Source organism: Mandrillus leucophaeus, unplaced genomic scaffold, assembly GCF_000951045.1.
Source record: "Mandrillus leucophaeus isolate KB7577 unplaced genomic scaffold, Mleu.le_1.0 Scaffold189, whole genome shotgun sequence".
NCBI lineage: Eukaryota > Metazoa > Chordata > Mammalia > Primates > Cercopithecidae > Mandrillus > Mandrillus leucophaeus.
The window spans coordinates 1,247,331-1,271,357 of NW_012101909.1; the positions used below are offsets into that span (position 1 = coordinate 1,247,331).

The following is a 24,027-nucleotide window of genomic DNA, read 5'->3' on the forward strand; positions in this document are numbered from 1 at the left end:
GGAGAAGCAATATCTGAAGAGATAGTAAGGCCGAAAAGTTTCAGGACTGATGAAGACAACAATCCTCAAATTCAGTAAACCCAGCAAATCCCAAGCAGGATATATGGAAAGAAATTCAAACCTGTATACACTATAGTGAACCTGCAGAAGCACCAGTGGCAAAATTAAAAAAATAAAACAAAACAAAACCCTTTACATCCAGGAAGGAAAGGCAGATTCCCTACCAAGGAGCAACGTTTAGACTGACAACTGACTTCTCAATATCAATCAAAGAATCTTCTTACAGAAGACAGTGGGATAACAACTTCAATGTGCTATGAGAAAATGACTCATAAACTAGAATTGTAAACTAAGAAAAGCCACCCTTTAATGAAGAAGATGAGGTAAAGAACCATACTTTCATTGAGCCCTGAGAGTGTTTGTCCCAGTAGATGTCACTAAAGAAAATACTAAAGCATGCTAGGAAGGAGATTGAGTTAAAAGTGTTCTAAGGTTCTACTACTGTTTAGTGGGTCAAGAGATTATACCTTGATAAAGTATGAATATTAACAACTTTAAGAGATTAACCAAAAGAATAGAAATTAAAATGTACAATTTCCAAGTCAGTAGAGGGAGATTAAAAGGAATGGCCAAAGTATGTTCAGTCCAAAGAAGGCAAGAAAGGAAGCATGGAGAAAGTGAGAAAAATAACCAAAATAAGATGATAAAATTCAAATGTGTTGGTAAAGGGACTAATGCTCAAGTTAAAAGACAAAGATTGTTAAGGTAGATTAATAACCAAAAACATCTAGCTTTAAGCTGTTTGTAAGAAATACATCAAAAGCATAAGGATATAGAAAGCGTTCCATAAGATGATTATATCAGGCAAATATTAAAATAGAAAGCTGGCATAGCTATATTAATATCAGATAAATAGAACTGTAAGGCAGAAAACTTTGTAAAAGCCAGATGTTCATCTCTGTGTATTTCTGCCCTGAAGTTGCATGACATAGAAAAAAAAAAAAATCAGTAACTAAATAGAACTAGAGGGAAAAACACTGTGGAAATTAAGAAGCAAACTTTTAAATAACTGATGGCCAAAGGAACAATCATAATAGAAATTTAAAATACTTAGAACTGAATAGTAAAATACAGTGCATCAAAATTTGTGGGATGTGAATTTGGCCTGTTCTCACACTGCTATAAAGAAAAACCCAACACTGGGTGATTTATAAGGAAAACAGGTTCAATTGACTCATGGTTCTAGAGGCTGTACAGGAAGCATGATGCTGCCGTCTGCTTGGCTTCTGGAGAGGCCTCAGGAAACTTACAATCACAGCAGAACACAGAATGGGAGTAACACTCCACATGGCCAGAGAAGGAGCAAGAGAGAGAATGAGTAAGGAGATGTTGCACACTTTTAAACTACCACATCTCTGAGAACTCTAGTATGAGAACAGCACCAAGAGGATGGTGCTAAACCATTCATGAAGGACCCACCCCCATATTCAGCCACCTCCCACTAAACTCTGCTCCAACACTGGGGACTACGATTCAACATGAGATTTGGTGAGGACACAGATCCAAACCATATCAGTTACTTTTAGGGCCATAAATGCTCATCATAGACTTTTTTAAAAGGTAAAAATTAAAAAACATTAAACAGTTATTTAAAAAGACAGCAAAATAACAATCAAAGGCAGTAGAAGGGAGGAAATAATAAAGAGAAAATAAATAGTAAGAAACTAAGAATGAAGAACAATGAAACTGGTAAATGTGTGGGTAAATCTAAATGAAATCTGACTGTATGCAACAATAATAATAGAAATGGCTTATTGGGTTATGGCAACAGTGGAGAAATGAAATTAGAATGTTCCAAAGCCATTACATCATCTGGGAACCAATTAACATCAGACTTCAAAAAATCAGGAATGCATGTTTTCATTTATAGGATAACCACTATGAGAATTTTAAGAGAGGATTTCGTTTTCAAGCTGAAACAGGGAAAAAATAGAATAATAATCTAAAAGAGGCAAAAGAGAGAAAAAGGAATGTAGAATAGGAGGGACAAATAGGATACATACAGGAAGACAGTAGACTTAGACCCAGCTACGTCAGTAATTAATTATAGTAACTGTGAATGATTAAGATTGTCACACCGGATAAAACAAGGAAGAAAAAGACAACTTAGTAGAAAAAAATGGACAAGACCCTTGAAACAACATTCTGTAAAAGAAAATATCCTGCTGACCAATAAACATGAAACAGTGCTAGATGTTGTTAATAATCATACTTATTTCATGTAGATATTGTAAGTATCAGGGGAGATAGTATCTAAAATTTTAGCATCAGCCTGGCAAGTCAGCCACATTCAGTGAATCTTATGGAAAAGAAGTATCAGCAAGCAATGCTGGAGAAACTGTTCCAGAGTTGGTCAGATGTGATTGAACCAGAAGGGTTGAATAATAGCTGGCCAGGGAAAGGGGAGAAGGGTATTCTGGAAAGATCTTCGTCAGAAGAGTGATAGGATCAGATATGGTATTTAGGAAAAGATTTGAGAGCCCTGTTGATGATGAACAGAAATGGGAGAGACTGGGGTCTGTTGTAGTAATCTATTCCTATTAGTCATAATTAAGAGATAAAATTTAAATTGCTATTCAGTTGAAATTCAGAGATGAGCCTTTATTTCCAAGAATATTTGTACCCGTGGAAATACATGAAGAAATAGACAGACATACTGTTATTATCTCTCTCAAACTTGTTTTTTAAGTCCTTGCTTGACAGTAAGTAGGTCGTACAGAAAGATTAAGTGAGGTTTATTTAACCCTGCTTAAGTAGATGAATTTGCTTTGATAGATGCGATGAATAAGATTTCTCAACTTTTTACCCTTCCTGTTGACATAAATACTGAATCCTTGTGGTGTGAAAGCTACAGTTCTACTCCTTAAAAAAAAATGTACCCAGCTTAGGGAGAGCTAGAAGAGTTGTCATAATTATTCCAGTTAACTCTCAGTAAAATATATTTTCTGTTTTTGAATGTGAAGAAGGAATCTACCTCAGTGACCTTCTCTTATTTGCAGTTCTCTTGTAAAATGAATTTGTTCTTTTTCTTGAATTCCTCTCTTTTTACCTCCAACTTTTTTGAAAAATTACCAGTCGGTTTACTTTCCTTATTTAAAAAACAAAGAAATAAAAGAGCTGCTGTTAGGACGCTTTGCAAAGGTTTTTCCTTACATTTATATTTAGTTTTAAGTAGTAACCTTTAATGTGTGGAAATCACCCTAGAATATTGACAGCAATGGCAGTGATAGTGGGTACTATTGCTACGTGGTTTACTGAATGACTGGTGAGATCTACGTATTTGGTTTTCCATGAGCAAAGGCTGGAAAATAAAGACTGACTAGGCATGTTCTGATAAGTTACTCTTTCACACCAGCTTCAGATTTGTCTGTTTATTAAGGTATTGCTCTGCTATGCTGCTGTACCCAGGGAACTCACAGTAGTTCCTGCTTTTACTCTTAGAAACTGTGTGCCACATACTATCTGTACAAACTCAACACCATCCGGAGCCTTCCTTCTGGTCCCTTGCAGTCAGCTACTAGCACTGGAGAGTATCTGCCTGGAGAGCAGCTAAGATTGAAGTACTGTTATTCTCCTGATCATATGGATAGCACCTTTCTGGCAGCCATTCTTGAGTGTCTCTATGTTCCTTTCAGATATGGAAAGCCAGACCCGCCACATGGCCCTCAGCAGCCTCTTTATGGAAGTCCTGATGATGATGAACAACGCAACTATTCCAACGGCAGAGTTCCTTCGGGGCAGTATCCGGACCTGGATTGGCCAAAAAATGCATGGACTGGTGGTGCTGCCCCTTTTAACAGCAGCCTGCCAGAGCCTGGCGTCCGTCCGCCACATGGCTGAGACTACGGAAGCCTGCATCACTGCCTACTTCAAAGAAAGTAAGAGGAGGTCATCTTACGCTCCATTGTATTGGTCTTTTCCAGAAAGATGAAAGCATTGTCATCAGGAGTTATCTTTCTAGACTCTTCCCAGTGAGGGATGTGTCATTCTAATTTTCTGCTCTGCAAATGTTGTGGATGTTTCTGAATATATGTCTTTTTCATAAAGATCTGCAGTTAGCATGAGAACCTGTGGCCGTGTGTGTTAGTACAATCACGTTTCAAGGGAGAGAAGCTCTAATCCACTTCACGTTGGTTTTGGAGGGTCAGACCAACCTGTTATGACATGCAAATTGTGTTGTGTCACAGGCCAAGTCATAGTCCTCAAAACAAATGCTATATACCATGGTTCATGAGGTTAATTTTCCCTGTTTTTGTCACTTTTGGTAAAAGGAGTTTTCATAGAAGTTTTTAAAATTGCTGCTTATCAGACCTTTTAAAGCATTATGAAGGGCTCATTCATTGTCACCCCTCCTTTTTAAAAATCTGCTTTACTGCCTACCTCTAAACTCTCAGACTCTGGAAGCAGCTTAGTCTGATTAAGAATTGCTGAGAACAGCACTTCTCACCTCTGATATCCAGATAACACATCACACTGCAGTCAGTGGGAGAAAAAGAGGGGTGAGAAGGAGGGTATCAGAGCAAGGATCCAGGAGGTGCCCACAACCTGCCATCTGCCCTGTCCTGACTCCCCATGAACAGCACATGCCCACCCATGGAGGTGGTGTGCATGTCACCATGCCAGCCCACCCTCCCTTCCCCAAAGAGTGGAGACCATTAGAATAACACTGCTATTCCAAACTCATCTGTGTTCCTAAAAATCAAACAGTTTCAATACACGAGGTAAACTAAGCTTTGATAACTAAAACTTCTCACAGATTGAGTGATAAGAGTTTCCCGTGGGAAAGCGTAAGTGTTCATATGTTCTTAAAAAGGGTATTAAAGTTAAACCTCTTAGCTGATCAGGACAGGCAGTGTCTACGTGTGGTTTTAAGGATCATAATGTGATAGAAAGGTGATTTATACGTATGCAGCCCTGAATTCTGGTTTTTTAAACCTTTCTGGTGGCTACGCTGGGGACAAGCATCTGGCCCAAGGGCTTCCCAGTCTGAGCCCTGAGGTATATTTGACTTTTGTAGCCTTCACTGTAAGAAATGTTGTCTTGACATGAAGCTTATCTCATAGGTTGCTATGTGGAAATAAAAAAAAAAAATCATGAAGCTTAAAGTGAAAGTATTTGCTGGAGTTGTCAAGTAATTGGATTCTTGCCTATATCTTAATGTCTCTTCTTCATGTTCTTAGGCCCTCTCAATCAGAATTCAGGATGGGGGCCCATTCTGGTATCCCTTCAGGTTCCCGAGCTCACCATGGAAGAGTTCCTGCAGGAGTGCCTCACCCTGGGCAGTTACTTGACTCTTTACGTCTACCTGCTTCAGTGTTTAAACAGCGAACAGACTCTAAGGAACGAAATGAAAGTGCTGCTCATCTTAAGCAAGTGGCTGGAACAGGTGTACCCAAGGTACGTTGGCCCTCAGGCTGTTACATCAAACTTGCTGTATTTGGTTAACTTGGAATTTAGAGCTTAAGTGTAGCTTTAAGTACACAGAACCAAGTGGTGCATACAAAATAAGGTTTTAAGGTATGGTGACAGTTGTTTTGGAAAGATTCTTAATTAATGGGCTAATCATCTGAGCAGATTTTTTGTTTCCTAAAACTGGCACGTTGAAACGCCAAGCATCAGTTTCCTTACTGGTTCAGTGGAGATAGTAACCCCTACCTGATAGGGCTGTCATGAGGATGAAGTGGAAGAACACGAAGTTCATCATGGTGGCATGTAGTAGATGTTCCACAGATGGCGGCGGTTGCAATCCCATTGCTCTATTTACATCAGCCGTTAGCCTATGCTTTTGAAGTATTGAATGTCTTCTATCCTTAAAACTCTGATGTGGACTTGCAGTTAAATCGGAGTGGAAAAAATTTACTTCTAATTTTATTTTCCTCTGGTGCCTCCCCTAGCTCCTTGGAGGAAGAGGCAAAGCTGTTTTTGTGGTGGCACCAAGTCCTTCAGCTCTCCCTCATTCAGACAGAGCAGAATGACTCCGTCCTGACAGAATCTGTCATTCGAATTCTGCTTATGGTTCAGAGCAGGCAGAACCTCGTGGCTGAGGAGAGGCTCAGCTCTGGGATCCTGGGAGCGATTGGGTTGGGCCGGAAGTCGCCCTTGTCTAACAGGTAAGGAAGCACCTTTCTAACACTGTTCTTCTAAACAGGCCTCAGACATCTGTACTAACTTACAGGTTGTGATACTTTAGTAGGTTTTTTGACTTAGGATCTAGGTTCTCCAGAGAGATTAATGGAAAAAAAAGAAAACACAGCCTGATTACATCTTTATATTCTAAAAAGCATTTTTAATTTTTTCTTACCTTTTAAAAAAATTTTCAGTTCAAACAGTATTTTTAATAGTATCTCCTGTTGTGTTTGGATTTTGTAACCTAACAGCACTACTGATTTCTTTTTGGTTTGGAACCAGTCATGGATGGTATGCGAGCTTAGTTTAAAAGCCAAGTCAGGTGGGTACTTGATGGGTTCAGGGAAACCCAGAACCTGTGAGGGACTCAGTCTAGTGAACTGTTCAGTAGTCAAGCTGGGTTAAGATCTGTTGGTGGCCGGGCGTGGTGGCTGATATTTGTAATCCCAGCACTTTGGGAGGCCAAGGCAGGCGGATCACTTGAGGTCAGGAGTTCGAGACCAGCCTGGCCAACATGGTAAAACCCCGTTTCTACCAAAAAATACAGGAATTAGCCGGGCATGGTGATACATGCCTGTAGTCCCAGGTACTCTGGAGACTGAGGTGGGAGAATCGCTTGAACCCAGGAGACAGAGGTTGCAGTGAGCTGAAATTATGCCGCTGCACTCCAGCGTAGGTGACAGAGTCAGACCCTGTCTCAAAAATAAATAAATAAATAAAAATACAAACACAAATACAAAAATTAGCTAGGTGTGGTGGCAAGCACCTGTAGTCCCAGCTACTCAGGAGGCTGAAGCAGAATTGCTTAAACCCAGCAGGCAGAGGTTGTAGTGAGCCAAGATCACACCACTGCACTCCAGCCTGGCCAACAGAGCAAGACTGTCTCAAAAAAAAAAAAGAAAAAACAAATAAAAGGCCTGTTGGTAAGAAGGATAAGTAATGAGAAACAAGTCTGGATTTTTGTTGCAAAAAATCCCAAGGCATGGAAGAATTTGCCATTAGCTTCCCATTTTCTCTCATCATGCTTACGTCATGGTTTTCTTTTTAAGCCCTTGTCGGTGTTGAAAAGAATTTGCAAACTTGATGATGTCAGCATTCTTGTGGAATAGCCCATTGTGATGTTGTAATTTTGGGACTCACTCATTCCAAACCAGTTAACATCATGTTTCTTGGTTTGAGGTAGAAGATAGCAGGACTGCGTGATTTTGTTTTACTTAAATTTGGCTTGTGTCTTTTATTCTTTTTTTTTTTAAATTGTGATAAAATACACATAACTTAAAACTTTCCACGGTAACCATTTTCATATGCACAATTCAGTGACATTTAAAACATTCACAATATTGTTGCAGCCATCACCACAATCTAGCTTCAGAACATTTTTATCACTCCAAAAGGAAGTTCTACACTCATTAAGTAGTCACCTCTATTCCCTTCAACCCCCGTGTCTCTGGCAACCACTAATTGACATTATGACTTTATATATTCAGTCCTATTTTGGACATTTCACATAAATGGAATCATATAATGTGTGGCCGCTTATGTTGGACTTTTTTCACTTAACATAAAGTTTTCAAGGTTCATCCATGTTGTAGTATGTATCTGTACTTCATTTGTTTTTATGGCCGAATAATATTCTTTTGTATTCCACATTTTGTTTATCCATTCATTAGTTGACGGACATTTGGATTGTTTCAGCCTTTTGGCTATTGCAGATAATGCTACTATGAGCATTTGTGTACCAGTTTTTGTTAGAACATCTGTTTTTAGCTTTTTGGTGTATACCCAGGAGCGGAATTGCTGGGTCCTATGGTAACTCTATGCTTCACTTGTTGAGGAACTGCCAGACTGTTTTCCCTAGTGCCTGCACCATTTACATTCCCACCAGCAATGTACAAGGGTTCCAGTTATTCCACATCTTTGCCAACACTTTCATTCTTGAATCTGATTTATACATATATTGTTTGGATGGTGATAATGGATAAAACTTCTTCTTGATCATATTTTAAGATTTTCCTGAGAAGGTGAACAACACAGTCCATCTGGAAATGTGTTAGTGTTGTTTTGTCATAGAGAATATGGTGTTTATTTCAAAATGCTTACTTTAATAGCCATTTACTTCTTCTGACCTCTCCCTAATGCCTAAGGTTCCGAGTGGTTGCCCGAAGCATGGCTGCCTTCCTTTCAGTTCAGGTTCCTATGGAAGATCAGATCCGTTTGAAGCCTGGCTCTGAATTACATCTGACTCCCAAAGCTCAGCAGGTCAGTATTTACAATGAAGGGTTAGAAGTTTGCCTGCACATCTTCCCTAGAAGGCAGGGAGGTGGCAGCCGTAGCCGGTGCCCATTATGACATGATGCTCTGTGGTGGTAGCACACTGTTCCCTTTCATGTGCCCTACTTATTGGAAAATGGTTTCACGTGCCCACCTCCAAATTTTTGTAGGCAGTTGTCTAGATCGCTGTTACTGTCACTGTAGAAAAGTGAGGCCACATGAAAGTCTGTCTAGGATTAAATTTGGTTCTGATAAGTGTGAATATGCACTTATCCGCCACCTGCTTGGGCTGGAGCAGGGGCTGGAGCTGGGGACTGGGATCTTGCACAGAAGATGTGGCTACAGTTGGAATGGATGGAAATTAGCTGAGCTTTAGCTTGGAACCAAGAAAGTAGTTCCTGTTTTGTGAGTCTGAAGGTTAACTATTGTTGACTGATGCTAGAATAACCTAACATGGGCCGAATGGTAGCTAGAAATGACAGCTTCTTCTACACACATGGAAGGTCACATTCCTATAACCTATGGACATGCTGGCCAGGTACAAAGGTGCACAGTAAAAAATGATGATCAGCATTCATGAGTCCTTCCTCTGTGCCAGGTACTGTTACAAGTTTTAACTCGACCAATATTAATGAGTTAAAGCGTTAACTCATTTAATCCTCATAGCAATGCTATAGCACAGAAACTATTTTATTTTTTAAGACAGGGTTTTATTCTGTTGCCCAGGCAGGAGTGCAATGGTGTGATCATATCTCACTGCAGCCTTGAACTCCTGTGCTCAAGCAGTCCTCCCACCTCAGCCTCCCAAGTATGCATTGCCACTCCTGACTAATTAAAAATTTTTTTTTGTAGAGACTGGTCTCGCTTTGTTGCTGAGGTTGGTCTCAAACTCCTGGCTTCAAGCGATCCTCTTACCCTCAGCCTCCCAAGTGGCATAAGCCACTGCATCCAGCTAGGAAATATTATTATCCTGGTTTTTTGGATGAGGAAAGAGAGATAGAGAAAGGCTAAGTAATTTGTCCCAAATCACACACCTAGTAAGTGTTGGGGCTGGAATTCATACTGGCCAGTCTGGCTCCAGGCCTCTCCCATTCCCCACTCTGCAGGGCTGTCTCTGTAAGTGGTCAGAGCTTAAACACCTGAGCTCCTCTGCTGGGGCAGCTTTTTCATGTTTAAGCCAGCCACGTGCAATGTCAGATCTTGGTTATTAAGAGCAAGGATCAGACAGAATAATTAACAGGTTCTTCACAGGGATCTGGGCTTATTAAATAGCTGATAGTTGTCACTCATTGCCTAGACAGCTGCTGTTTGAATCCCCTGTTGTCTTACATGAAACATCCCAGTGGGCAGATGAAAATCCTGAGGGCAGGTTGTGCAGTCAGTGCGATGCAGGGTGTATTTGAGAAGGCTATGTCTCCTGTGGCCACCAGTACCTGGAGCATCAGTTTCTTGCTTTAACTGGGGTTCTGGGCTGTCCAGGCCTGGCCTCTTTGTCTTCATTTCTTTAGACTTAGAGTGATGACTCCCTGCATGTCCCATACATATTTGTCATCAGGATATTCAGATTTGAAGAAAGTTGTCTTTTTAGAAAACGGTTATTCTTAGGCAAACTGTCAAAGTAGACTGTTTGGGGGACTAAATTTAAAGAAGGAAAGGAGAGGGAGAGAGACAGAGAGACACTGTGGTTCATGGGAAATGCCTGTCCCAATTGATTCCTATTCTTAAACTGAACTCTGTTTGCATAGCTCCTAATTTGGTGCCCAGATACCTTCAGTTTATTTTCAACCCAAAGACTTCCATCTACAGCCCTCCTGGTAGTTAATTTCTAAAATTCCGGTTTATTTATCATCCTCAAAAAAATCACCTCTTTTTGTTTTTGAATCAAGCACATTCCATCTTTTAATACATATTTTCTAGTGCAATGGTTTCTGTAAAAGGGACAAGGAGGGAGTGGGGCACTCCATGGTGGGGGATGTCCCCCAGTGAGGAGGGGAACACCATCAGAATCCTGGGGTGGATGAGTTTGTCACGTTGGAAAATGAAACTCCCCACCTAAAAATCAAGGGCCACTGTTGATTTTTTGTTTTCTCTATATACAGTCTCTTCCCCTTCTCTTCTCCTACTATGAAGAAAGGAATAATCAAAATTCTGGAGTCAAAGAATGTTTTTCTTTCCTTCTTCCTCTGAAGAGAGGAATGGAAACAGTTTCTGCCATGATTTTGTGTCATTTGTCAGAAGGATTCGGGAGGAACCTATGTACTTCATGCTTGTTGGCAGATTTAACAACCTCACTTACTCTTGGCAGCACTTAGCAACTGGTTCCTCTAGAATTCCTTTCCGTTAGACAGTTTCATATAACATTATCTCATAATCTAGGAACATATCCAACAGCAGATTGAACAGATTTCACCTTAGCAAGATGAGGCTGGTGCTTGGGATTTCCGGTTGGGCCCTAGGAACGGAGGGAGTGGACATTCTGGTGGGGAGGACCCCACAGGTGGGACTGGGGAGAATGAGGACAGGGCAGGCTTTAGAAATGGGTGTGGCAGGTGAGGTGCCCAGCAACAAGAGCAGCCTGCCACGGCAGTGGCTCTTGGTAAGGCAAGTTTGGGAAACAGCACAGAACAGAAACATGGAAGGCTGGGTGTGGGATGCTGCAAAGGTCACAGAGGCTTTGGCTGCTGGCCTCCTTCTGGTTGTGGTTAAATTAATCAATGCCTGCCTTTCGGACTCCTGACCTCAGTTCTGTAGGGCTCCTTCCCACAAGGCTCACAGTTGAAGTACATAGTAATAATGGGTGTGCTGCACCTCTGGCAGTCACATTATGTGCCTCTATGGAGTTAACCCTCTCGTCTTCCATGTCTTTTAGGCTCTGAATGCTCTTGAATCCATGTCATCAAGTAAGCAGTATGTTGAATACCAGGATCAAATATTGCAAGCCACCCAATTTATAAGGCATCCTGGCCATTGCCTTCAAGATGGGAAAAGCTTCTTGGCTCTTCTCGTTAACTGTCTGTATCCAGAAGTGCATTATTTGGACCACATACGATAGTAGCACTGAGGCTCTTGAAAAACCCATTGCTGTTTATGTTTACATTTAACTTTCCTGTTGCACAAGTAACTTTGCTCAATTTCTCTGTAGAGCTCAGTTCGGCCCGTGTGTAGTTGACTGAGATGCAAGTTGGGAGGCATTAGATATTAGATAATTCTGAGGGGTGTGTGTGTCTGTGTGTGTGTGTGTGTGTGTGTGTGCGCGCGCGCGTGCGCTTTCTTAGCTCTTAAGACCTTCTGGAGACTCTTTCAGTTTTTATATTTATCCACAAGAGAAACTTACTAAGTTCCACTTGGGTACAGAGCCACTCAGAGTTGCGGAATGTCCCAGTCATCTCACAAGACCTCCAGATGGAGTTCTTTGTATGTTTCCACTTCTGTCTCCGTTTTATGTAAGTGTTCCAGATCTGACAACCTTGGAAGTCACATAGTACCCTTACTTTTAAACCCCATTTGTGCTCCTCCAAAGTAAAAAAGTCAATTTCGAAAATTTCTGCGTTTCGCAAATGTGGGGAGATACAATAGTTTTAAAGTATCGTTTTTCTCAGAAGGGAGATAAAAATGCTGAGTTCATTAAAGTGGGTCATGTGTAAAATATGACCGTTGATCATGATTATAGTGGGCAGTAGAGATGATGACAAGTCCATTTCCATCCAGCCATGTGTCCTCATGGAAAAGGAGCTGCCTGTCTGAATCAGGGTGGCAAGCTGGCAGTCTGGGAGGAGCATGTTTCACACAGGTGTTTTGTTTGGTCCACTTGGTGAGGCGTACAGACAGGGCTGCCTCTCTCCAGTCAGGAGAGTCCGGGCATTCCCTCGGGCCCTGACCCTAGCCTCATTCACATCACTTGCCCCTGTCGACACCTAAGTTTGCACCCTTTGATAGACACCACGTTTGATATCTGAAAGGCTCACTGTCAGGAGACAGAGACTGAGGGAGACTGAAGACCTCATTCTCTGTTCCCTGCTTGTTTTTTAACTTCATATTTAAACTCAGATGAAGCCACTTGTCTGCTGAAACACTTGTCTGTGGAAACTGGGTCAGGTCAGGAGATCTACTGAAATTTGGCTTTTTTTCAATAGCCACGTGCCTTCTGTTGCTGACAGTTCATTCATTACCAAAGCCTGTGTGTAACTTTGCCTTGTTCTGTGGCCATCTTCTTGCTCATGTTATTTCTCCTGGGAATGAGCAGTTTGACTTCTGTTATCACGTTCCTCATTCTGTCAGCTCTACGTGGATTTTGCCTGCACAGCTGGCTTAATATGTCTTTGTGTATGGGTAGTTTGTAGCCCGAGAATATTTACCTAAAAATGTCTAAAAAGCCACCAAGAACGTTTATGGGGTATAGGGATGTAGTTAACAGAGTGCTAATCTCTCCTCAAATGTCCTTGTGGAATGCTTCCCCCCAGATTGGGAAGTTGGTAGGAGCTTTTCTTTACTTTGAATTTCTTTAGTTGGACGAAACGATTCTTCCTCACAAACAACGCTTTGCAGCTTTGATAAAGAACATCCTGTCCAGTCTCTTGAGTTTTACTGGCCACCAAATGTCCATCTCAGAGGGACCTGTCTCAGCTTTTCTTATTTTTGCTTCTCTCTATTTTCAAAATTAGTCATCTTGTTCTGTGTATAAGAAAATTTGATAAGCTGTGGACAGTTTAATAGTCTGATCTGGCAACACTGATTTTTGTTTGGAAATATTTTGTGTTTTCTTTGAGGAGCATATAATTATTGCTATCCTAGGATGTGAAATTTTTGAGTGACAGTATGCATATTTTAAAGAAAATTATGATTAATCTGTATAATGTTTTTGGTCTGTAAATATTATAAAAAATAAAATCAATCTTTGGTTGTAACTGGTTAAAAACCAAATTATAGGGATATCACACTATCTTATAAAGTGTTTCAGCTGCTAAAGTTGCTGTAGGTTGTTACGCCTCATGTCATTTAATTTATTTGACATTGAACTTCATTAATCATCAGAGATGGTCAGTGAAAGCGCTTCCTCTTTAACTCTTGCTTAACCTTGGAAGGTTGACTCAACTCCTAGGTTTCTGTGGGAAACTCTGGGCTAGGAACGTGCTATAAAGACACTGAGATGGTTCAGACATGGCCATGCTGCTGTAGCCTCCTGGGAAAGAAGGGCAGCAGAGAGACCAGCCCGCCCATTGGCTTGCAGGGGTGGGGAGCCTCTGCTTGAAAAAATTGTTGGCCTCCAGAGAGCGTGAGGCTGTGGTTTCAGAATCAGTGATGGGTGCTGCACATCAATATTGGAATCAAGCAAGACCAAGACCTTGTGGACTGAGCAGCGTGGAGGGTGAACAGCTGCGGGCTCCAGACTTCACCGCAGGGTGGCCGACAGTGGCATTGGGACCAAATGAGGATGTCTGACTGCTTCCTGGGTTCGGGGGGAGGCAGCATTCTGGTTGCCATGAAAAACATCTCTCTCCCTCTCCATCACTCCCCATGCTGCAGCGCACAGGTGGGTGGCAGAGGCAGGCTGCATCCCTGAATCATGTTGCCCCATTGCCTATTAATAGAACAAGTGAAGGGCAGGATGCTGGAACACACCAGACATAGAGGGAGGGAGGTCCTACCAGATGTGTCTACACAGTTGTCTACACAGCATGACAGTAGCAGTGGAGTTGGGACCCACCTGTACATGTTTCCAAAGCTCCTGCACACTTGGGACCTCAGCTTCAAGGCAGGACTCGTTTCTTAGTCTCACCACCCTTTGTTGGCTCGGCCATCGCATGCCTCTGCCCCACAGGTGTTGTGTGCCTGAGTCTCTCACTTCTTTGAGGTTGGGGGAAGCCTAGTCCAGAAAATGAAAACCCATAGACCAGCCTAACTTCCTTTCAACCAAGTGACAGCCTCCTTGTTCCTCCCAATTCATCATCAAAATCAGCATGTACATGTCATACAAGCCAAGAGTGTTCATGTCCTTGTTCCTTTCAAATGAAGGTGATATATACTTTTTCACTGAGTTTTTATTCCTAAAATTCTTTCTTCTGGAGCAGGAAGCAAATGTCCTGGAATCGTAGACTTTCAAAGTCAGAAGGGTCATTCAGGTTCATCTAGTGCCCTTCTCACTCTGCAGGGATCCTCCTCCGCCCCTGTCCGGTGCCTAGTGGTCCAGCCTGTGATGGGCAGGCCCAGGCTGCCGTTGACAGGCTCTGGAGTTCTATTTTCTATTGAACCCAGATGTTTCTACATTGCCTATTGGTCGTAGTTCTGCCTAGAGCAGTTCAGGCTGGGGCTGTTCTCTTGCCCCTCCTTGAGGCAGACTTTTAGATATTTTCAGTTGTTATCACATGTCTGACACCACTTCCACCCCATCCCTCACCTCTTAGTCCTCTCCAGGCTAAATCCCCCAGTGTCTTTTTTTTTTTTTTTTTTTTTGAGACGGAGTCTCTCGTCTGTCTTCCGGGCTCTGGAGTGCAATGGCATGATCTCAGCTCACTGCAACCTCTGCCTCCTGGGTTCAAGCTATTCTTCTGCCTCAGCCTCCCAAGTAGCCAGGACTACAGACGCACGCCATCACGCCTGGCTAATTTTTGTATTTTTTAATAGAGATGGGGTTTCACCCAGCTGTTGAGACAAGCTGGTCTCAAACTCCTGACCTTGTGATCCGCCCACCCTGGCGTCCCAAAGTGCTGGGATTACAGGCGTGAGCCACTGCACCCGTCTCCCCCGCAATGTCTTTAGTTAGACCTTTTCCACCATCATGTCTAACTGGGCTGCAATTTGGGGAAAGTGTCCAAATGAGTCCATGTTATCCTAAAAGGGGTATGCCCCGGGTTAGCAGGGCCAGGGCTAGGGTGAGACAAACAAGGCACACATCTAAGTTGGTGCTTGCCTGCAGGTGCCAAGAGAGTGCTTCCTTGGGTTTACACCCGTGGTGCCTTCTTTACCTCATTCTGGCCCCAGTCCTGGGGTTAGAGTCGCGCCAGTGTGGTCCAAGTGGTGTAATTCCCTAGATGCTTAGGCAGCATCAACTTTCAGTAGCTGTGCCCCATGCAGGGCACATTAAGCTAGCGGCAAGTTGAGACTGCAGACCTCAGCTTAACATCAGTTGTTGCCCGAGACAGATTTCATCCCGCATCTTCATGACAGGCCTAACAACAAGGCACTTTGCCCTTAATCCTCTACTACTGCCTGCTCTTCATTTTGGGCCAACTGTACAGCTCATTTTGAGATAGTAGCTGATCATTTTTCTGATCAGTTAACTTTGTCTTATTAAGCAAAGTGAAGAATATAATGTTGGAAAATAAGTGTGTTGCTTAAAAAAGAAGTATCCCCTTCTACCATCTTGCATTTGTGTCTGGGTTGTGCTGGGTAAAGTTCTAGACTTACTAATGCAGACTTCATTTTGGTCCGGTTTCCACAGCATGCCTCAGGCATCAGTGTCCAGGAGTAGCTATATTTGAGGTTTCCTTCACTCTGGTAGGTTCCTGATTCCTGATGAAAATCACTTGAAAAAAAATAATTATACTACTGATCCTCTTTTGGGATAATGAAATTGCTAAGGAATGTTGTCGATTATAAGTTTTATTTTTTAATGTACGGATGTACTATCTCTCATTGAGCACTGAGAGTTAGAATTGATTTTTCTTTCAATAGTTTAAAATCACTTATGTGGAGACACATACTTCTTAAGTGTGTTCAACTCTTTTTCTTCCCACATATGTAGTGTGACCTTTAAAAACGACAGCTTTACTTTGGACATTAAATGTGCAATATTCACTACTTATTCATTGTTCAGCATTTTTCATACCTGTACAAAGGGTAAGTTTTTATATAGCGGTGAGAAACAGAAAGAAATGACAATTGGTTAAGTGAAATTCTGCAAATAAACTAGATTCAAATTTAATTAACACATGGCGGGCCGGTCTCATTGTTTCCTGCAAGTTGGTTGATAGTCTTTTCACACATAAACCACAATAAGAAAAATTTTATATGAGAAACTTTGTAATGGATAGAATCTTTACTCTGTGACCTTTCACGACGATGGGTGAGGCCTCTAATTTCAAAGGGAAGTTTTAACTTGAGAATGTAAGAATTGGCAAGGACAGGAGGCCACCTGCTGATCCCAGAGAAGTCAGGAGGGTCTGTGATGTGGCCTTGAGCTTGGTAAGAGCAGGGCCATAAAAATTGCACAAATGAGATGCGAGTGGGGGTGCTTCTGGCAGTGTGACCCCAGCTTGGTCATGGTCTGCTGGGGAAATCCACCTTCAGTGATGGGATGCCCAGGGAGTTCTCTTTAGTGTTATTTTTCACTCACATTTGTAAGATGCACTTTGAATGGGCCAAGGTGTGGAGAAGGGTCTGCACATTCCATTTGAGAATTACACCAATTTGGGATTCCTTGGGGACAGGCCTTTCTGGGAGTGGGGTATGTCTCCCTCACCCTTGTCTAAGCTTGGCAGCTTTTAAAATCAGACGGAACCACAGGATTTAAGGGTTGGAAAGTGGCCTAGAGGCAGGTTGTCTCACCTCCTTCTATTGCAGGAGCCAAGTTAACTGCCTCCAGACCAGTGGGCATCTTTGTGGGGACACTGTGAAAGAAACGATCTTTCTCCGAAAATGCTGCTTTTCTGAAGACAGCCGTTTTCCCTCTTGGTCTTTCTTTGCCACCTCTTGTTTAACGTATAATCAAGAAATAACAAAAAAAAAAAAAAAAAAGGGCAACCAGCAGCCCTCGGGGCTGCTCTGCCTGTGGAGTAGCCATTTTCTTACTCTTTTTTTTTTTTTTTGAGATGGAGTCTCACTCTGTTGCCCAGGCTGGAGTGCAATGGCGTGATCTCGGCTCACTGCAAGCTCCGCCTCCTGGGTTCATGCCATTCTCCTGCCTCAGCCTCCCAAGTAGCTGGGACTACAGGTGCCCGCCACCACGCCTGGCTAATTTTTTTGTATTTTTAGTAGAGACGGGGTTTCACCGTGTTAGCCAGGATGGTCTCGATCTTCTGACTTCGTGATCCACCCGCGTTGGCCTCCCAAAGTGCTGGAATTACAGGCGTGAGCCACCATGCCCAGTCTTTTTCTTACTCTTTTTACTTTCTTAATCTTGATTTTGCCTTGCACTGTGGACTCACCCTGAATTCTTTCTTGCTCGAGGTCCAAGAACCCTCTCTTGGGGTCTGGATTGGGACCCCTTTCTGGTAACAAGATCTCTTTCCTCCCTGGGGCTTTCCCTCATTTTAAAATGAGAATAATTCCAGTCTTACCTCCTGGGCTCTTAGAACCCCCTGAGATTTTTTTTTTTTTTTGAGACGGAGTTTTGCTCTTGTTGCCTAGGCTGGAGTGCAGTGGCGCGATCTCGGCTCACTGCAGCCTCCGCCTCCTGGGTTCAAGCAATTTTTGTGCCTCAGCCTCCTGAGTAGCTGAGATTACAGGCACCTGCCACCATGCCTGGCTAATTTTTTATTTTTAGTAGAGATGGGGTTTCACCTTGTGGGCTGGTCTTGAACTCCTGACCTCAGGTGATCCACCCACCTTGGCCTCCCAAAGTGACACAGGCATGAGCCACCGTGCCTGGCCCCCACTGGGATCTTATAGGGCTTTGGGGATCACAGGGGGCCCAGAAATGTGAGGGGCTGTTATTGAAGAAGGAGTGGGGCTGGACTTAAGTGGCCAGCACTGGAACCGGGGACAAAACCCAGGACGATTGACTCTTGGCTAAGGAGCCTTCCAGCCTGAGGCTTCTGTGACTGGTGGGGGACCAAGCACCCCCTGACCCTGGCTCTCTTGTCCTGTCTGACCAGTGAGGTACAAGTGAAAGCTCAGCCCATGGTGCCTCCAGCCAAGTCATTTCCATCTCAAAGCAGGGCCTACTTTCACCATAGATTATCCCCTGGGCGGTTTCTTCTCATGTAGCTACATCTAGTTTTAAACCTCAGTTGGCAGCAGGCAAAGTGTGTTGGGCTCTTGGTGGACCCAGGAGATCACCAAGGTAGTTGCCGGTCACTTCCTCTCACTGCTGTCTTCAAAGTCTGGTGGGCATTGACCACAGAGGGAAGCCTGCAGGCTGCAGCCTGCCCGTCAGAAGCCCCTGGGAAGAGTATGTTCATGGAACGCTGTGCCCTGCATTATCACAGGAAGTCCAGTCTTGAAAACACCGAGTCTTCCGGGTCATTTCTCTCCTTGACTCCGTGCTGCAGGACACCGAGCTGACTCAGCCTGTCTCTGGTCTTTGTTGCCAGTGACAGAGCCTGAGTACTCTGAGAGGGCAGGTGGGGGAAGATAGGCAGCTCTGCTCCACCCAGACCTCTTACAGGGACAGTGCCAGGCTCCAAGGGCAGCTCAGAGGGTTTGGGGAGGGCCGAGTGCTGTCCCCTCACCACCCTCCCCTCTGACCCTAGGAGCAGTGGCTTTATCAGGAGGCCAATCTGGGGGCTGCCTGTGCACTGTGTGCATTTGTTAAAGGGGGTGCCAGCCGGCCGGCCCTCCTCAACATGCTTCCCACAGCCCATCACTGCATCTGAAACCACGCCAACAGAGGAAGTGTCCCTCTGAGGAATGGCACTTCTTCCGGTCCCAAGAAGCCCTCTTCAAAATGCAAGTACCGCAGGAGGGTATGTATCAGCTAGCACCAGCTGATTACTTGGCACCCTTATGCATCACCATCATGCCAACACCAGGCGCACCCAGAGCTGCAGTCTCAACCGTTACCTTAAGAATCACCTGGAGTCAACTGCTTCCTGCTTAGAAATAACAAACTCAAAAGGACATTTTGAGGACAGTCGCGGAAATCTGAATATGGACTATAAAATGATATTGAATTCATATTAATGAATCAATCTCCAATGTGGTAATAGTATTGAGGTAATAGAGCACAAAGCAGTTACTTAAGAAATAATTCCTATTGCAATTTTTCTTGGCTGTGAAACTGGCCTCAAAGACCAGGCAGATGTTCCAATACATACCACTCCTGTGTCCTTAACTTCCCTGGTTATGCAGGACTCTCCATAGAGGTGCCTCAAAGCATCCCCATACAAGGAGGTATGTAAGCCCGCTCCTGTGACCTCTTAACGGCTCAGACAGGCTCCTGGATGAATCCCAAGGTTAATCAGGAGCCACCTCTTGCCCTGGTGAAGGCTCTGGTGAGGAGTGGAGCTTTGCAACCCACTGGCCTGCATAATAACTTGTGAAGATCTTGTGAAGATCCCTTGACCGTCAGACCGTCTCCCTGGAAAAAGCATCACTGCCTCTTTTTAAAAAAATGTATTTTTAATTAGTATGGATATATATATTTATATATTTATAGGGTACATGTGATGTTTTGGTACAGGCATACAATGTGCAATGATCAAATCGGGGATTGGCATATCCATCACCTCAAGTACTTATTGTTAAGAACATTCCAGTTCCACTCTTAGTTATTTTAAAATATACAATAAGTTGTTAACTATAGTCGCCCTCTTGTGCTAGCAAATACTAGATCTTATTCATTCTCTCTAACTGTATTATGTTCTTATTAAGTATCCCCACATTATCCCCCGCTCCCTGCTATCCTTCCCAGCCCGTGGTAATTATTCTATTAACTCCACGAGTTCAATTTCAACCTTTTTTTAGTTTCCACATATGAGTGCGAACATGTGATATTTATCTTTCTGTTCTTGACTTATTTCCCTTAACATAATGGCTGCCAGTTCCATCCATGTTGTTGCAAGTGACAGGATTTCATAGTTTTTTATGGCTGAATAATATTTCATTGTGTGTTCATTTTCTTTATTCATTCATTCGTTGATGGACACTTAAGGTGATTCCATATCTTGGCTATTGCAAATAGTGTTGCAGTACACGTGGGAGTGCTGGTATCTTTTCAATATACTGATTTCCTTGCTGACAGATACCCAGCAGTGGGATTGCTGTTGCTGGATCATATGGTAGTTCTATTTTTTTTTTTTTTTTTGGAAGAGAGTCTCTCTGTTGCCCAGGCTGGAGGACAGTGGCATGATCTCAGCTCACTGCAACCTCCGCCTCCTGGGTTCAAGCAATTCTCCTGCCTCAGCCTCCCAAGTAGCTGGGACTGTAGGCATGCGCCAGCACGCCCGGCTAATTTTTGTATTTTTAGTAGAGACGGAGTTTTACCATGTTGGCTAGGCTGGTCTCGAACTCCTGACCTTAAGTGATCCACCCGCCTCGGCCTCCCAGAATGCTGGGATTATAGGCATGAGCCACCCCGCCTGGCCTATTTTTAGTTTTTTGAGGAAACTCTGTACTGTTCTCCATAGTGACTGTACTAATTTACATTCCCACCAATGGTATATGGCGATTCCTCTTTCTCCGAAATCTCACCAGCATTTGTCATTGCCTGTCTTTTGGATAAAAGTCATTGTAACGGGTGAGATGTCTCATTCATGGCCTCATTAGTGCCCTAGCCTATGGCCCTTTCCTCTTGCCAGCTCACCTGGGACCCAAGCATGCCTCCCACCTCTCCTTAAGCCCCAAGGACCACAGGAGCTAAGGTGGTCAACAAATTCACCCTGAGGTGTAAATAGGGAAGCACCCCTCCAAGTCAGCCTGCCCACATTAGGGCAAAGGGGGTGAAGTTGCCAGTGCATTTGGACTTTGCATGCCCTGAGAGGTTGCAGGTCAGAGAGAGGTCAGAGCTGTAGCTGCTTTACCCACAGCGACCCTCCAGCCAGACCTCCCCTCAGGTCTCCCGGCTTCAGCCCCTGAGACAGTGGTTCCCAAATGCCTTGAGAGAGGGGAGCCTGGTTTCCATTTCCTAGGGGTCCCAGCTCCCTAGGCAATGTAGGGCAGCTGATGGGGCAAGAGTTAGGCAGAGGGTGTGGGACAATCACAGTGGAGATCCCAGGGGGCATGAGGTAAAGACCCCAGGCCTCTTCCTGCCACCAAGTTTCCAGGATTTAATGTTCCTCTGACCACAGGTTTGCACAGCCCCTGCCCCAGCCTTGCTCTCTGGAACTCTATGTTCTCCGTGACACTGCTGCAGGGGCCACACTTCTCCAAGAACTCTCTGCACGTCCAAAGGCCACTCTGCAAAGAGGGTCCTGTCATGCCCCTCATGAGTAGATGGCTTTGTATTTTCCAAAGCTCCTTCACATCCATTATTTCCTCAGATCTTGGTAGTCCTCCCAGCCAGGAGGGAAGAATATGATTGTCCGTGTTCAACAGTAAATGAACTGAGACCCAGAGAAGTGAAGAAAGTGTCCTAGGTCCACACAGCAAGTCGGTGACAGAGGAGAACAAGACTGGGCCTCCAGGCCCTGTAAACAGTTTCCTGTCTGCTTTACTATAGCAGGTGTTCTAGGTAAGAAAGGGCAAGGGAGCATTTCTGGAAGTTTCATGCTCAAGCTAATGCATGTACGCACATACACACACATGCACACTTACAAAATGCTGGCATAAATATCAGGGAGCTCCGAAATGGTTGTCCACATAGGAGGCCAGATGAGCCTCCTTGAGCAGGGTCTTGACCCCGAGTAGGGGAGGAGTCAGCCAGCTGGGGGCTGCCAAGGTGCCTGGGAATCGGGACGGGCCGTACCAGCCAAGCCTTGCACTGGCTTCATTATTTACAGTGCAGAAATGGATATTGGTGGCTGAGGGACTCTTCACGGTGAGCACATGGCGGCTGGTGGGCTCCGGGGATTCATCTGGCTCAAATTTTCATAATTGGACTCCTGGGCCTGGGACCTGTGGACAGGAGAAAGTTGAATGGCCACCCAAGACAGGTAAGAGGTCCCCAACTGCCCAAACTATATGCCAGCAGTGGGCCAAGAAGAGGAGACATTCTGGGGAGCAGTGTGGCTGGAACTGGCAGGGCTTAGGGATGAATGGCATCGGAGGCTGGGCAGAGTCAGGAATAGGGAGGGGCTCCCAAAGGCCAGGGCAGCCCAGACCATAGAGTGGCTGTCTCTGTCTGAGGCCTCAAGACTGGTTGCATGTCCCTGACCTACAAATCAGAATCTCCAGGCCTGGCTTCCCAGTCACCAACTGCTTTCCTGATTTCCCCTAGGACATCTCAAGGGAAATCTCAAATCTCAATGTCCACTGTGCTACGCATGACCCTCACACCCGCCCCACTCTCTTCTCCTCTTGTCTTTATCTCAGGAAGTGGGACCCAGGGCTCAGGCTCCCAACCTGGGCTGCCTGGCTCCCTCCCACACTGTGTGCTGCCCATTGGGCCCTTGGGCAAGCCTTGCCTCCCATCTACCCACCTCCCCACTGCCACCCCTGCTGCACCTTTGTCCAAGCAGCCAAACCAGCTTCAGCCTTGCCAACGAACTGCACCCAAGTCTCCTGGGCCAGCTTGTTCTGATGGGGCCACTCGTCTGCTTAAAAGCATTCAGTGACTTCCCATTGCACCCACAATAACCCCCACGCCTTTCCTGCCTTCCTCCTGCCCACCCTCCGGAAATGCCTGCCTCCTTTCTGGGCCTTGCCTGAGCCTTTCTACTTGCCTTTTCCTCTCCCGGGCTGCCCCCGCTGCCCCTGTCTGACATCCACACTCTAGTGGGGCTTGCTCTCTGGAACTCCACCCCCTCACCTGCCCAGGCCTCAGCCTCCGTCCTCAGGTCCCCTCAACGTCATGTCCTCCGAGAGAACTTGATCTAAAGCAGCCTCAGCCCAGCAGCGGGCCCCCTCCCCAGGGGATCTGCTGCATCGTGTGTCCATTTCCTTCACAGCTCTTACTTTACAATGTCAGGTGGCCTGTTTCTGTATTTATTAAAATTCTTCACAATAGGATGTGAGTTCTGTGAGGTCAGGGATATTGCTGTGTCTTTAGTACTAGTGCCTGGTACACAGTAGGTACTCAGTTAAATAACTGAACAACAGTTGGCTTTCAGATTCAGGGGCATTGGTGCGACAGTAAATCAGCAAACAGGGACACAGGACAGGTTGTGGGGCTGTGGAGAGATTGGCAGGAGTGGGGCCACCAGCAGTGTGGCACCTCCAGCCTTCAGGGCACAGGTGGGTGGAGTTGTGGGAGTGCCTGGGCTCCTTCTCCCACTCCTACCCTCTGCCAGGATCGGGCACAGCCTGTCCAGGGTCTATGAATTGAGTTCTTTCTCCTTCAACACCAGCTTTCACATGGGTGGATGCCACAGAAGAGGAAAGTAATGACCCAAGTAAAGACCCAATGACTCAGTGATTTCCTAGGGGTCCCTGGGCCCCTCACCTAGGCTCTCAGAAACTCTAGAAATTTTGTTTGCAGAGTGCCGGGAGGGAACGGGGATGAGTGTCCCCAGTGTGGCTTTTGTGTGAATCTGCCTGTTCAAGAATGTGGAGGGGAAACTACAGGAAGAAACAGCCTGGAGTTGTGGGAGAGGAGCAGGTCAGCGAGGCCTGGTCTGTCCAGGGAAGACCTTGGAAGGCTGCAAGAGGGGTGCCTTGGTGGGCTGCAAGGAGGGCCCAGCCCCAGCCCTTTGCCATTTCTTCCTCCTCCTGCCTGGACCCCCTGGCTGATGGGGACTAGGTGGGTGGGGTGGGGTGGGGTGGAGGCGGGGAGCTCACTTACCGTGGTGGAGTGTCTGGGGTGTTCAGATGCTCTGT

The 24,027-nt window shown here is 44.8% G+C and overlaps 1 protein-coding gene across 1 annotated transcript in view; it reads left to right on the forward strand.

Annotated features, from left to right (window-relative positions):
- The window catches only part of EPG5 (ectopic P-granules autophagy protein 5 homolog (C. elegans)), a 149,680-nt gene extending 138,052 nt beyond the window's left edge, over positions 1-11,628 (forward strand). Inside the window, exons 41-45 of the mRNA XM_011978099.1 lie at positions 3,696-3,938; positions 5,241-5,457; positions 5,955-6,170; positions 8,331-8,445; positions 11,327-11,628. Of these exons, the coding sequence (XP_011833489.1) occupies positions 3,696-3,938; positions 5,241-5,457; positions 5,955-6,170; positions 8,331-8,445; positions 11,327-11,509 (974 nt within the window). The 3' untranslated portion in view covers positions 11,510-11,628. The remainder of the gene's footprint in view (positions 1-3,695; positions 3,939-5,240; positions 5,458-5,954; positions 6,171-8,330; positions 8,446-11,326) is intronic.
- Positions 11,629-24,027: the final 12,399 nt, after the last annotated feature.